Source organism: Carassius gibelio, chromosome B24, assembly GCF_023724105.1.
Source record: "Carassius gibelio isolate Cgi1373 ecotype wild population from Czech Republic chromosome B24, carGib1.2-hapl.c, whole genome shotgun sequence".
NCBI lineage: Eukaryota > Metazoa > Chordata > Actinopteri > Cypriniformes > Cyprinidae > Carassius > Carassius gibelio.
In genome coordinates, this window is record NC_068419.1 from 11,863,667 (window position 1) to 11,880,620 (window position 16,954).

Consider the following 16,954-nt stretch of genomic DNA (forward strand, 5'->3'; position numbering starts at 1 on the left):
GTTTTGTTAACCATATCATAGAACACAAACCTGCAGCCCACACATTCCTCAAAATATCTATGTCTAAAGTCAAACATTTTGTAAATGATGACAAAATTATTATTTTTGGGTGAACTATCCCTTTACAGTTTTTCTCAACTGCTTTGGCTCAGTTCTCAAATTATTTTTTTATTTCCCAAAACATTAAGTTCAGATCTCTGAACAATTCACTTCTTTTTCACATCAGATTGGAATTTCTTATTGATTTGAGCAAATTGCAAATGCTTTGGCACATGTGTGCAAAGAGTACATACAACTGTCTGCAGTTTGGACAACAAATAATTAGATATGGCTTGTCGATCAAAACTGATGACTCGATTCTCACTTACACTGTCAAACACTTCAGAACTTCTCAGACATTTTTTATTGTGTAAGCCATCACATTCAAAACGATCTATTCAGTTATCATAATTAGTATACATGAATGTATATTCTAAAATATATCTGACATTATTTGTAATGTCTGCTAAATTGGCACATGACCTCTAATTGCATTCACAATCTAATTGCAAATTACCTCTAATATGAATCAACCATTTAACCATTTACGTAACCAATCAACTTTGGGGGTATATATATATATATATATATATATATATGTAGATTGCCCACAGCACAATCACTGCTGTAGAAGTTTTTAGAATGGAGGACGTTCACAACCCTGCACTGCAGCAACATGCTCGTGGAAGAGCAATTGGAAGGCGTGTAAGAATACGCGGTGGTGGTAGAGGAATAAATAATCGAGGAAGAGGTGGAAATAGAAGAGTTTTTTTTCCCATGAATGTTATTTGTTGTTTGTGTATTTGTGGTAATACACAAATATGAAATGTAAAGTGAAATCTTGTTACTCTTGTCAGTTACTTTACATGTACAGTAAAAACACTTGTATTGATATACACATGAAGCACAAAAATAAACACTGTAAAAATACAAATGTTCATAGACTTCTTTTTTTTTTTCTTTAAATGCTATTGAATTTTCTCAACAAATATGAGATTTTTGTTTAAACCCTTAATTTTCATGGTTGTCTGTGGTGGTGAAAAAACAACTAAACATTTTGACCAGTGTGGGTCACACAATGACAAAAACACTTTAGATTTTGGTGGCCTTGGCCAAATTATTGACACAATAACTAGGTTTTGAAGCATGAATTAAATGTTTTGGGTGAGTAACTACATTTTGCAGACATGCTATAAAGTTTTGAAGTTCCTGCAAACAGTTGTGACATTTGCACTCACAGTTTAGAGAATGTTAAGACTGTTTCGAAAAATGTGCCAAAGCAATTGAGAAAAACTGTAATACCCTCTCCCCGTATAACATGCAGTATTTAGCAGAATAGTATGTTCAACAGCTACAAATAGTTGTGTTTTGCTTGGTTTTCTGCAATATACCCAGATTGATTACTTTGTGAGGGACTTAAAAGTTCAGACATCATAAAGCGACACAAGATTGGCAGGTGGCTATGCCCAGCAGCTTACAGGTGTGTATAAAGCCAGCATTTCCATTCAGCCACCTTTCTCACTGAAGGCCGGTGGGGTTTGTGGGAATAAGCAATGGGATATGCCCTCTGGCACTGCCTCCATCAGCGACACAGGGCTCCCTGTCACTCTGAAGCCACACAGCGGTGTCCAGTGAACATGTTTTCCAGCCTGCTAGTCTGCACACATAAGGCTTCATATCAATCACATGACAGCTTTGTGCACCTCTGAGGTTCTTCTCTTTCAACCCTCATGTACTTTAGAGACACCTAGGTGAGTAATGTTTGAAAAAACTCACAGGCTTATTTTTATTTTATTATTTTTTATCTGAAGTCATAGTCATTTTTTTTCTAAAGTTTCATCAGAGATTGGATTCTTGTTACTGTAGGAAAGGCAAAGGCCATGTTGCATGTTAATGATGCCTTATCAGTGTTGAAGAGAGGTTATTTTTGTCACTTCTGTCATTCTTGCCCAGAATTCCCATGCAGATATGCAGCTGCCATCGATCTTGCACAATCTTATTTAGTCATTAAAATTGTGAATAATAGGGTGAAGTCTGGACTTCATCCTGTCGATGGAGTATGACATTTTTATATATGATAGACTGGGTATTTTTTTCCCCTTTTTTACTCAATATTATGAATAGCAATGACACTGGGGAACCTTTAATGAAATCCACATCCATACAGCACATGTTTCACTGAAATCACATTGTCAGTGTTTCCTCTCAAATATAATTAACTTTAGGACATTGCTGTGACCAGTTCCAATGTCACTGGACTAGAGAGCTGAGAAAAGTTGGATTTGACAGCATGTTGGCATCAGAAGTGGCCGGTTGTGCCAGGGTGCGGGTTTGCTGCGGGACCCTGGGAGATGATGTCACAGAGGAAGGCTCATTAGTTCTAGTTAGATGAGCAGTGTCATGAAGGACTATTATAGGTAATGTCCATATGCCAGCATCCAACATTCTGACTCTATCAATGATGAATTATTTAGCCTTACTAATGCATTTTAAAGATTTCCAGGCTGAATATAGAAGAGGAAAGAGAGAGAGTGAGCACATAATCAATAGAAAGCAGGATTGATATTTATCTGCTTTGATGGGTGACAGTTATAGTGATATCATCCTTTATTCTTAATGCATGCATTGTATCCTAAAAGGGGACAATCCATGTATAGTATTATTATTTTCTATCTCTCTCTCTCTCTCTCTCTCTCTCTCTCTCTATTTATCGATCCAGCCATTTGTCCATTCCTCCATCTGTCTATCTATCTGTGTGCTTCTATGTCATTCTGTTTGTCATTCTATGTATTTTTCTGTCAAAGCTGTCTATTGTTCTATCAGGCTTTCCATTTATGCATTAATTGTTTCACCTATAATTCTGTCTTTATTACTGTCTGTCTTGAAAATGGGAAATAATAGCATATAAATGTCCAATAGCTGTTAGGTATTCCAGTGGATTATTTAAAGTACAAATAAAATATTCATCACTATACAAAGCAAAAAGTGACGCAGAACTATAAAAAATTTAGTGAATAAGATGTTTGCAGAAATTCAACACCTAATGATAAATAATTATAAATATGAGTAATAGTTACACAGAGATGACGCACATTTGGGTTTGTACAAGTGAAGTAGACTGTTTCTGCTGCTTTGAATTCCTTATAGTCTATACAGTGTCTTGTGCAGTCTAGCAGTGGGCCTGTATGACCCCATTTCCAGAGCAAAGGTTAAAACGCTGGCTATGTCCTAGTAGTTTGATATGCATTTCTTTCACTCAGACTTGACACTATATGAAACACATCCATCACTTCACATTTTTCATATGGATTTACATCAGCAAATGGCCTGTTGAAGGTCAGCTATAATCACACCACTCTGGTGTGTGAGATGCACACAGTCATTTTGCGGTCTGCCCTCGGCATCACCTCAAATCCAGACATCAGATTTGAAACTAGCTTAGGCTTCCTCCACTCTCATCCGGCAGGATGGGCATCTATTTAACAGCAGTTCATCTGTGAGATGAATCTGAGGGAAAGGTCAAATCCCGCTTCAACAGAAACCTGTTTGACCCTCACAGCTGGAGATGGGAAGGGACAGACAGCTGTTCTGGCTTCTATGAGGGAAACAAAATAGCCTGTTGGAAACTAATGAGAGGGAGAGGTGGGAAAACTGAGGTGAATGACAGAGGGGAAGGAAGGTTCAGTCCCCCAGCATTCAGTCATGTACCCCAAGCTCAGCTGAATACCAATGTATTCATGCATGAGATTAAAGGACTAATATAAGGAATGTGAGCAGCGATCCATATCCTTTCTCCTTTTGCATTCTTATAAAGTTGAAATTAGTTTCCTGAGTGAATTAAATATTTTTTCTTCATTTTAGACATTATATATACACTGTAAAAAAAAAAAAAATCATATAACCTATAGTAACATATACTGTTGGGTAATATCCAACATTGGAGTGTTTTATATATAAGCTACTAATTTTTTTTATTATTATTGAAAAAGGACACACTGATGAAAGGTAACTGCAAAGCCATTTCATTATTATTATTATTATTATTATTATTATTATATTTATTTCAGAATTGCATGTTTATATCTCGCAGTTCTGAAAATAGTTAGTAAAATATTAAACTCAAGAATTGTGAGGGAAAAGTCTGAATTGAGATCATTTTTTTAATACTTGTTTTTATACAATATTTCACAATATTGCTGTTTTAATTTTAGTTTTGGTAGAAATAAATGTGGCATTGATGAGCATAATAAACAACTTTCAAAATCATGAAATTGTGCTGACTATATAAATATGACTTTTAATTATATCTTTTTTCTGTTTCATGGAGTAAAGAAATTAATTCATGTTTAGAATCTGCAGATCTTTTATACACTTTTTCTTTAACTCTAACTGGTGGCTGAAGTTCGATAATGTACATTCTTCCCTGACTGAAAATGTATTACTGAGACAAAACTTCAAGCATGAAAATGATAAAACCATAATGACAGAATTTTAATTATGAGGTCAAACAGATTCCACTGTGATTAATGTGCAGCAAACCCCCATTGATACTGTAGCAGCCTGCCTGTAGCACTTTGCCTACAGCTGTCTGTATCTCCTTCATCTTGTATTAGAAACCAATACGGAAAACATAATGCCTGCATTTGAACATCTATATTTGAATCCAGAAATCATCAAATAGATTAACTCTGTCAAGTGACTGAACACAATACAAAAACAAATTACCAAATCGTGCAGAATAAATCACATTGCGAGTCTCTCTCTTTTAGTGTCAGCGTACTAGCAAATGGTAAACTATTCAAAAATTATGCCATATGATTTATCATCGCCTAGGTGCATTATCATCACAAAGTCCTACATGCTACATCTATAAGGCTACACAGGTATCCCATCAGGCAGGGTTTAGACCAACATAATGCAATTTATTTTTCATCTCTTCAGCTCTATCTTCTCCTGTTTTATCAGAGTCATCAAGTGTTTTTTATTTATTTAGTCTGGGCCGTAATAACTCTAGGAGCTGTTGTCTTCTGCTGTCTGTTTTATTCTCCTCTTTCTGGGCTGTTGGTGTCCTTCCAGTGCCCTACTTTTGCTCTCTTTATCTCCTCAGAACATCTGCCTCGGTGGCAGGTGGCGGTGGAGTGGATGTCCCCTGGCTCTCTTACACTTTCTTAAGCTTCTGTCTTGTACTGATCCCTGGACACCCTTAACTGCTGACCCTCACTTTATGTCCTCACTCTGACTTTCCCTTTGGCAGTCTGCAGTGTGTCGCCGATCAGCGCAATCGTGCTCTATGTTTAGTGTGAAGCTAGGAACTAAATAAACGGAATGTACTTCTAAAAGTTTAAGCTTCATGCAGTACAGTATGTCTATTTCATACCAATATAGATACAGACAGAAACCCTGACTTCACTATTGAATCACATGGTGATTATATCTGGGTTCCTCTTAAACTATGGGCATTTTTGTCCCTGTAGATTCACTAGTTTAATTTGTCTGCTAACAATGTCTAGCAGTATATATAGCAGTCATTAAATTTCCAACACATTCTGTGGTGAAGATGTCAATTTACCACTTTTGGAATAAAATGTCTTACTCTTTTGTCCATCTATAAGGCTAATATTGCAACTAGCAGTTTACCCATTTTAAAATCCATGGTTAAATAATATTTCAAACATTTAGCCTACTTGCGGCTAGTTTGAAAATGATGCACAATAAGAATATTCTTCTCATAATTCATAAGGTTTAAAAAAAAATTATTTCTCTTCACACTTTGCATCTCTAATTTTAGTTATTTGACTCTGTTGCCCTCTTGGTATCTTGATAATGAATAAAATAAAACGTTATTAGGGGAATTATATATTATGTATTTTGAGAGAAACAAGATATATTTAAAGATAAAAAATGTTGCAGTGGATTGTGAGAAGTAGGCATTACGTGCTAAAATGGAACCATGTGCTTGAAAAGGGGTCGTTTCTTTAATATTAATGGTTGGATTTATGACATTTAATGATCCTTCAAATATCCCTTTAACAAATGTCCAAAAGCCTCCAGCTAAAAGCACAGATAAAACATCTGTAAGACAATCTGTTCTTAGACTTCCTAGAGAAGCGAGAACAGAAAAATACAGATGCTCCTCTGGAACAACACCATTTCAGCTGATCTTTGTTAAATTACAACAGTCTGGTAGATTATCCTGTAGAGAACACCCATTTAATTTAAAAAAAAAAACAAAAACAAAAAAACATTTAAAAGCAAACATAACATTTACACAAAAAAACACAACAGCACTTGTTCCTGTTCTGTTTTTCTCTAGCCCCTTCGTGACACAGCCACAAAGACTTTAGATCAATACAACAAGGTAGTGAGTATTGTGCACTTTCTCTAGGTGCTGGGGGCTGGTCTCCGCTGGACAGTGATCATTACCAGTGGCTGCAGGTCGACCTGGGAAGCAGGAAACAGGTCACAGCCATCGCCACGCAGGGTCGATATAGCAGCTCTGATTGGACGACGCGTTACCGGCTGCTCTATAGTGACACAGGCAGGAACTGGAAACCTTACCATCAAGATGGCAACATCTGGGTGAGTAGCACAATTCATAAGCTGAAATAATTACTGTTGGAGTTTATTCATTATTATTAAAAGTTTTAGGGTTGGTAGGATGTTTTCATTGTTTACTTACTACCTTAGCTTACCCAGGCTGTTTTTAATTTATACAAAAATGTTATATTGAGAAATATTATTACAGTTTTAAATAACGTAATGTAATGTGATGACAAATCTGGATTTTCAGAATTGTTACTCGAGTCTTCAGTGTCACATGATCCTTTGGAAATCATTCTAATGTGCTAATTTGCTCTTGAAGAAACATTTTGAATTGTTGTGTACTGTATGTGAAAAATATCTTCATTCTAGTGTTCTTATACTTTATACTGACATCAAGTGGTGTGTCTTTAATGCAAGAAATGTTATAAAATGAATTATAAAAGAAAATTTAGATTCCAGATTGGTTCTTGACATATTCATAGGACATGGTGGTTATTGTAGCAGGATGTTAGCATACCTCTTTTAAACACTGAGCTCACCAAGGACAGCTGAAGATCAATGAGTCAAGAGGATGCCTTGATTTCTTCCTGGTTGGTTTAATCAACAGTAAGCAATCAAAGAAGCACTTAGATCCAGAGAAAGACAGTTTTACAGACTGATTTCAGGCTGATGTACCACTGTGCTCAGTACCCACAGCAGAGGGGAGTGGAATTATTACTGGACCCACCAGCGATCCACACAGTGAGGTCTCAAAGGAGAAACATCATTGTATTTTATCCTGCACAACCAAAATGTTGCTCCTAGACATTCTCAACTCACATCACAAGATGAATCATTTGATCTGTCCAAGTTAGACTCTAGTTTAAGGGAATAGACTTCAGACTAGCCTAAAAGAGCTTTAAACTTTAAAATCGAGGCCTAAGGTCTCCCTTCAGGTTCTTTGTTGGTTAGAAAATAAGGTACAGTGGAATGGACATTCTTTTTAATGTTACCTTTTATTGTTATTTTTTATAATAAATTACATTAAATGAATGTGTTGTTGATTTTTTTTTTTTTTTTTTAGTGGCTGCATATGAATAACAGTTAATCAAAATCATAATAATAAAGTCAATTTATTATTTTTATTATCATTATTATTGAGTACAAGTTGTAGAATGTGTTAATCATAAACATTTTTGTGTACATAATTTATAGCCTTCCTGATCTCATGATGAAAACATAGGTGGGAACTTTTTTTATTTTCGCAAAATGCTAAGTATTTTGGTACTGTACATATCATTGCAGTTTCCAGCAGAAATTTATAATAGAGGCGGGAAAACCTTAAGCACTTGTAATCGATTTTATACACAAGTTATTATTATAGCTCTGCATGATTTGCTTTCCAGACATAACAAGTTTGCTCGTTAGCTCCGCCGGCACGTAATTGGACTTAGGATGCGGAATTCTTGGGTGTGAATCCCATGAAAAACATGGACCCACTTTATATTAGGTGGCCTTAACTACTATGCACTTACATTTTAATTAATAATTTAGTACAATGTACTTATTGTGTACATACATGTTTTTACATTGTACTTATATTTAAAAAAACAACAGAACTGCAGTGAAACGTACAAAACCAATAAGTACCATATGTACGTTCATCTGTTAACGAACACTTTTTAAGTGCCACTCAGTGGATATTTCTCATTGAATATGTAACGTAATGTAAGTGGCTATACGCATTTCGTGTCTTGGAAAAAGTTCCCACATGTACGATTTCATCATGAGATCAGGTTGTGTATTGCATAGTTAACATAGAAAAAAAAAAAAAGTGTAATTTTATATCTCACTATTTGAAGATGAAGTTTGCAGGGAATGGCCTGAATCTCAGTCTGTTCCTCACAAAACACTATGACTTCAGAAGACTGTAAAGCAATGTGCTTGTGTTGTTTTTCCAAACTGACAAATGTGTTTGGAAAAGACCTGCTCAGACTTCCTTTGTGTCCCACAGAAAACAAAATATTACAGGATTCGGACCACATGATGAGACGTTTTTCATTTTTACCCTAAAAGTTTAGCCTTGGGTAATTTAATCCTCTTGAACAAGATGAATATGACGGTAGAATGACATCTTTAAGTCCTTTGAAAAGTCGTATGATTTAAGAGTGACATTTTGGTGGTGCAGGATAAAAGTCTCTTGAGGGGACGTTTCCTTAAGAGAGTGTGTTGGATCCACTCGCTATATTCCCAACAACCTCTGATTTGCCACTTGAAGAGTGTTCTTCTAGCTGCTTTTGTCTTTCAATGAGAAGCCTTCACATGGGGAGCTGTTAACAAGGGCTTTAATGCAAATATGTAAATGTAGTGTCACATAATTATTACGTGTCGCTATGTTTATCTGTTTCTCGGTGATATTCGAAATTTATGTGGAAAGTGTTACAACTGTCATGACATCACAGTTACCACTATTAACCATCCTTACATTGCTCTGCAGACACTTTTGAGTACTTTTGGAACTCAGTTGGAAAAGAGAGTGAATTTATTTCCTTCCGGCTTTGTGAAGTGAGGTGCCCTTGGATTTCAGTTTGTCTCTAAATCATTTACAGGTCGCTGTGCATTACTGTTTAATGCAGGCTAGATCGATAGTATTCGAACATTAAGAAGACTGAAGTGGGAATTACGGATCATTCCTGTTGCTATAGAAGTATAACACTAGCCATTCAGCATTGGTTAACTGTTGCCTGGAAGACTGACAAAAGTAATGCCAAGCAAAGGCAAACAAACAGCCCTGCTAAATTAGCTTGTTTGAGGGGCATATGTTTTTACATTCAGTTTGAAATCTGATTGCATGTCCCCTCTTGAAGAAATTCACCACTCAAGGATAACCAGTCTACCAATCATGGTTTCAGTATTAAAGCAGCAATCAAAAGTAGACTTTCAAAGCATCCGGCTTCGGACTGATTTATATGCAGTTCCGTTTTTTGGACTGTATCATTTTTTTTTTTTTTACTCCTGAATAATTATCATCACATTTCGTGCACTGGATTTAATTATTTTTCTTTGACAGGCTTATATGCTTGAATATTAATTAAGGCCTTTTGTGTTGCTAATGAATAATGGTTAGTTGTTGTGCTTTTGTATGCCATGTACAGCATTTTTTGCACTGGTTTTAGTTTGTGGATTGAATTTATTTTGAAACGTTTTTCAATCATACTGTCACTATTTTTCCTCCAAAAAGTTTCAGGTTAAATGGCAGTTTGGATTACCGGTAAGTATATTACAATAAGAAGAGATAGGAGGAATATATACTAGCACTCAAAGTAAAAGTCATATGCCATTTATCAGAAAAATGACAGACCACTGTGTATTGTGGTGACATGTGATGTCCTTAGACTTTAACGCTAAGCTGTATTCACATCATCAGTGGAGGTGCTCTTTGACCCTCCAATTCATCTAAAATAGTGACTTTACTTTATCCCTGATGTAAGATAAATGAGACAACAGTCATTTCCTTTTACCTCCAATTCTTAAATGTGACGTTGGCAGTGGAGCCAGTTTGGGATTTATGACATGTCAGATTTGCAGTATTGCTCAGAATAAAATGTTTGCTTTGTGTCCAGGTAATTCATTTCTACTGCCATGTTGTTGTGTTCATCAGGGAAAGGAGAAGACATTCCTGACATGGTTGTTTATCTAGGTCAGACTTAGTTAGGGAATAATCATTTACTTCAGATTGTACAAAAGAAGAGCAAATGTATTTCTTTATGAAAACCCATTATGTCAGGACTGGCATAGAATGGTAATTTGTCTTTGCTTCAGTTGTGTTTTGAAATGTGTTTGTGCTGGTCGAGCACATCTGTGCCCATATCAGACAATGACTTAATACTTGTCTGATGTTAGATTTAATATGTAGGTCTCTGACAAATGACTTGAGTGGCTTGTAAATAGATATGGGTAATGCTTTTCAGTTATTTAACTAGTCATCACGCAACTCACTTGTTAATCAAGTTATTTATTTATAAAGAAGAACTACACATTTATATATTAATGACATTTTTTTCAGTTGTTCTGTAATTAGTAGGCTGACACTTTTTTGTCTGTTTTCACTGATAAAATCCTCTTGGAGATGTTCTGTCTTTAAATGTAGCTTGTTTGACACGTTCAGATGTTTTGGCTCAGTAAGATTATTTAATTGAAGGAATGGATACGTTCATTCAGCAAGGATGTATTAATTTGATCAAAAGTGACAATGAAGACATTTATAATGTTAAACAAGATCTCTGTTTAAACTTTCCACTCAAAGAAACCTAAAAAAAAATGTTTCAACAAAAGTTTTAAATCGCAGAATAAATAAGAACATTTCTTGAAGGATCATGTGACACCGAAGACTGCTGAAAATTCTGCGTTGGCATCACAGGAATAAATTACATAATGAATATATTAAAATAGTTATTCTAAATTGCATTCTAAAATCCCGAAACTCATTCAGGTTTAAAACAACTTTTGAGTTAGTAAATGATGGTATAAAAATAAAACTCTATGACAGAATTGACAGACAGCTGACAGAATTTTCCTTTTTGGGTGAAATATTAGCCGAAAATATCCGCCATTCTTTTTATATTTTGTTGCCTTTATTATAGGCTTTGTCTCTATAATAGGGAAATAAGTTTGGCTGTGATGCTCATATAACTTGCAATATTGTAAAACCAACGTCACAAAGAATTGCGATAAAATCGTGAATCGTGATATTTCTGAAAAAAAAAAAAAAAAAGAAAAATTGTGAAATGATATTTTGCCATATAGTCCACCCCAACCACATTTTTTATATATAGAATACAGTGTCTTTTTTTTTTAACAAGAGTTTAATATTTGTCAACAATTGCATGTTGTCATATGAACAACCAGTCAGTAATTAGAGTAATAATTATTCTATTGAACTATTCTCATTAGGAATTGATGTGCTTATTTTTACTTGGTGATGCCTAGGCTTATGTATCTTCAAGACTGAAGTCTAGTTCAGTCAGTTTAGTCTAAACACCTCCACACCAATTATGTCGCACCTTTTCAATCTCTTTCTCAAGTATGAATTTATTCTTGACAAAGATTGGCAGACTGTGAAATAATTATTGTGGTCTTTTCAAATATGGAAAGATGCATTTAGTCCCAAATAAACTTACTAACTGAAGCATACTTCAGCTTTAAAGACAACCAAAGAATAAAACCGATTCAGTGAATTTTCCTTTGTTGACTTGTTTGATGATGCCTGCAAAGACCTTTGTGCATAACGTTTCAACTTTATGTCAATCAAATATGTGTGAAAGCAAATGCTGCTGAAATCCTTTTTATCCAGACGTCTTTGAAATTGATCCATAAGAGATTATGTATTCCATTTCAAAGCTGATTGACTAACAGAAAGCAACACAATCCCAGCTATGACTTTTGTGTAGTGTGCTGAATTTTTAATGAAACCATGCTTTTATACAACAAATGTAAATTTGTTTGCATGTTAAACCCTGAGCTAATTCAACCTGATCTCACACCCACTTACCTGAAGACAATTAAACACTCTATTTAACTGCACCTGTCCTGGTTTATTTTTACAATGACTTCAATTACTGCATGATTTCATGTGAGCAGACAGATGTAATCTTCAAACCTTTATGCCACAATTCACCATACTGAACCTGTCTTCTTTATTTTATAAGTACGGCTCATAGTGTTCTTTTTAACTTCATAGCCTAGGGTTCAGTGTTGTACATACACTATTAATCTTCAATGTTGCTCAGATGGAATTTACAGTTCTGACTTAATGCTCTTGCTTGTCAGAAAACAATTTGATTTATGGATTTATATGGAGAGTATTTGCATAATCTGTGGTTGATAATATACTTTAGCCTTAAGTCTCTTTCTGTAAATAGTCAACTTTGACCATGCAACACTAATGTCAACATGCAATTTCCCAAATAATGACTCCGATTTGCTTTGTTTAGTAGTCTTGTCTTATACATACACTGAAGAAAAATTATGAACGCAACACTTTTGTTTTTGCCCCCATTTTTCATGAGTTGAACTCAAAGATCTAAGACTTTTTCTATATACTGTACACAAAATGCCTTTTTCTTTCAAATATTGTTCACAAATCTGTCTAAATATGTGTTAGTGAGCACTTCTCCTTTGCCGAGATAATCCATCTACCTCAAAGGTGTGGCATATCAAGATGCTGATTAGACAGCATGATTATTGCACAGGTGTGCCTTAGGCTGGCCACAATAAAAGGGCACTCTAAAATGTGCAGTTTTATCAAACAGCACAGTGCCACAGATTGCATTATAAATAATTGGAAAATAATTCTGGCTGCAACTATGGGCTCAGTGCTAAAAATGTTTACTACAGATAAGTTGCAAGCAACAGCAGAAAATAAATAACATACAAAGAGATACAAATTCAATAAACAGTGCTTTTCAGGTTTTTTTCAGCTCAATCTATGAGCTAAGGTATGATGAATGCTACAGAAATGTAATAATCAAATGTAAAATAACTGCATAGTCTTCACTGTATAAATTAAATATAGATTAATAATTTTTGATGTTACAAAGGTTTGGTCAGAAGCAGTGAGCACTTATATTTTTTTCTTTGACAGCATTAGATTTATAATTAGTTTGCTTTCACTTTAAGAATGAAGCACATATTTAATATACTGATACCCATGCCTTTTCTTTCTGAACTGTTTACATTAAGACATATGCCTAAATGACTGTATTTAGTAGGATATTCACCAAAATGCGTATCTTGGTGTAATTTTGTTTGAATTTATTCATTCATTTACAAAAAAGGGAAAAAACATAAATTTAGTATTCACGTAGTTCTGCTGTATGTGTGCGTGCACTTCAGATGTGTGTGCTGAAAACTTCTCACACATCGCTTGACTGTTCTGCAAACAAGCGTCTTTTATGCTCACCTTGTGCCTTCAAACTGTCCTTATACCGAGTATATGTGAGTTTGAACAAGAATGCACCTGTTGGCAGTAATGCATAGACGGACATTGTGTGAAAATGTGGCCAGTGTCAAATAAGGTACCTATTTATACTACAGATATCAATATTTTATGTGTGGAATCGATGCATTGTATTGTCAGACATTGTATCGATCCATATCAATGAATCGTTACACCCCTAGTTTCCACTATCCTATCAGTGGAAAAGGGAGCACTATATAATTTTAAGATCATAAAATGCTATTGTACACTGTCAGTGTTTAAAGGGGAAAATAAAGTTGTGTCTACAATGGCTTGGTTCATTGAAGAGGAGACAGAACCACAGTCTGGTGGAAGGTGCTCAGCATGCAAGTCTCATTCAAACACTGTATGATTTATTCCTGTTGATTGACCATGATGCGAAAGCAGTGGATCATTTTCCCATTCGGCTGTGAGCTGGAACACTCAGGTGACATGACAGATGTCACATACAGTGTATCCTTAGTGAAAGCTACAAGTTACCCTCCCAAGAGGCTTGACATTTCTCTTTGTTTTAGCCTCTAGCACCCTAGCAGCTACCCCAGTGTTTCACGACTAGACTCTCTTAAAGGAGCTCCATAATACCAAGAGAAAGCTACCGGTTAGCATTCCCAGCTTCATCTGATGATGTTGTAGATAAAAATAAATAAATTATAAAGACATTTTCTTGTCACACCTCTGTAAATTTTTATTTTCTTTTATTCCCAACCATTTCCTGGCCACCAACTTGTAGTGCGACTTGTTTTATTTTAATTCTTTTTTCTTTTTTCTAGTACCTTTCTGTGAATTGAATTTTGATGGATCCTTTTGGAGGCTGATACATTACTGCTTTCCCCTTTCAGTCAATACTGAATGAGCTCTGAAACGCTGTCTCTTGTACTGAATAAACAGAAGCTGAATTCTTATATGAATTCTTCCTCCCATGTGGTCCGAGAGCCCTCTATGTGGCATAATGATGGCGAAACCTCTCCATCAATTAATCTGCTGAAACATACATTTAGAAAGCCTATGAAATGAGGCATACCCCTCGCTGTGGTGTGAAAATACCCATAGTTGTTTTATTCACTGTGAGTTTGTGCCCATTACGCACATCTCATATTGACTGCTGCAAAAACGTTATTTTTTCTCATTTGACATTCAAAGAATTTACAGACTATATTTTTCTGCTTACTTCCAAAAAGGGGGCTTGTGTTTCAGGGTTCATGGAAGGAATTTGTCCATATTACATCCTATAATTATACTCATCAAGGCTGTATTTATTTGATCAGAGGGACAGTAAAAACAGTAATATTGTGAAATATTATTACAATTTTAAAGAACAGTAAAAAGAACTGAATAAAAACAGCATTTATTTATTTATTTTTGGAACACTAATATTGACAGTCTTCAATCAATTTAATTCATGATAGCTAAATGAATGCATTAATTACTTTCGAATAATTTTTTTTTTTTTTTCTAAATTTTATGTTAACTTAATATATACTAGTCAGTATTTGAAGTGGTTCAAAACCTTTCATCAAAGTTATCTTTAAACCTAAAACCAAAAATGTGTTCTTGGCTTAGGACAACTCTGATGAACTTTTGTGATTCACTTCAAATGTTGACTACTGTATACTTAATAAAGAAAGTAACATGAAACATTTAGGTGAACTTCCTTCTTTTCTCCACTCTATGTTAACTTAGTGTTGTATTTTAAACACTTTATTCACTAATAATAATAATAATAATAATAACAAATTACAATAATAAATACATAAACAAATAAATATTGTAAATAATAATAAATGACTAAAGTTTTGCACACCCCCTTTTGAAATCATGTGATCAAACTTTCCAAGAAAATATAATTTTTACACTTTTTATTAAGTTTTACGAGCAACTGATTTGCATTTCATTAGAATTTTAATTATAATGATATATTTAATTATTTGTTATAGTTTCTCCCAGACACATTATGCAAAACTCTAGTACTCTTCAACTTCATAAACTTTTGTTTTGTGTGTAGCAGATTCATTCAACTTCTGATAAGGCCCATTTCCCCTTAATTTCTTTTTCTTGCAATGCTGAGACCTTCAAGGTCTTTCCAATAATGACATACTATGCAGCCCAATTCACCATCATATCCTTTCAAGATATTAGAGGCATTCAAAAAACTCATACATTGAGGTACTTTTGATCTTAATAAGTGGAGTGGAATAGTTTTAACAGGCCACTGCTCAGAATCTGATGTAAGCAGTTGTGACAGACCGGATCACACTCAGCTGAACTACGGCTATTGTGCAGATTAATCAGAGTCAGACACCTGATATATTTGCATACATTTTAAGATTACATATTCTTTCAGGGTTTCTTTAACTTTTTTGTAAAGGACTTCTTTCATAGATTTTGTGTTTGACTGTTGGCAGACAACCACTTTGAAAATTCAAGTATTCCTGTCTCCCTATGTTCAGCTTCACCAGTTTTATATTTTAATCTGTCTATGTCAATAATCTATATCACATTTATACTTAGTCAATAGAAAAAAAAAATGCCTTAACATCACAATTTTTGCTAAATCGTATGTATTTTACGAGTTGGCAATTCATATGAAATTGTATTCAAATTCAAATGACAATTCAAATGACCTACACCTAACCCCGCCCCTAAACCTACCCGTCACTAGGGTTTAGACAAACTGTACAAAATCATATGAGTGAGGTCATGCCTGGATACCAGTTTCAGGGGCACTTCTCCCCAAAGAACCGAGGGATCTGACCAGGTTCTGCATCAGGCAGGTAGTGCTGAAGCGGTCTTATACGGTCTCCATGTTGGCACGTGTTTGCTCTTTTCCCAGTTGACCCGAAGATCCAATGGGCTGTAGACGCAGGGCGACAGGGACAGCCCAAAGGGCCTGACCCTCAGACACGAACCACAGGAACGACCTGTGCCACAGGAGGAGTGAGACATGAAAGTATGTGTCCTTCAGATTGATCACTGCAAACCAATCTTGGGGGCGGATGCACTTGAAAATGCGTTTCTGCGTCAACATCTGGAACGGCAGCATGTGAAGTGCAAGGTTCAAAACTTGCAGATCCAAGATTGGTCGTAACCCACCGCTTTTCTTGGGGACAATGAAGTAAGAGCTGTAGAACCCCAACAACATATTGGCTGGAGGGACCATATCTATCGTGCCCTTTGCCTGTAGGACTGCTATTTCCTCATACAAGAAAAGGTGCATCAGCAGCCTTGACTGACGTGATCCGAATGCCTCTGAATTCTGAAATACCTTTGAAAACACAGGGTGTGTGTGTGTGTGTGTGTTTGTGTGTGTGTGTGTGTGTTTGTGTGTGTGTGTGTGTGTGTGTGTGTGCGTGTGTGTGTGTGTGTGTGTGTGTGTGT

The 16,954-nt window shown here is 35.4% G+C and overlaps 1 protein-coding gene across 1 annotated transcript in view; it reads left to right on the forward strand.

The window, feature by feature from the left end:
• Window positions 1–16,954, forward strand: part of cntnap2a (contactin associated protein 2a) — a 337,198-nt gene that overhangs the window by 133,975 nt on the left and 186,269 nt on the right. The window contains exon 3 of the mRNA XM_052596190.1: window positions 6,425–6,618. Coding sequence (XP_052452150.1) covers window positions 6,425–6,618 — 194 coding nt within the window. The remainder of the gene's footprint in view (window positions 1–6,424; window positions 6,619–16,954) is intronic.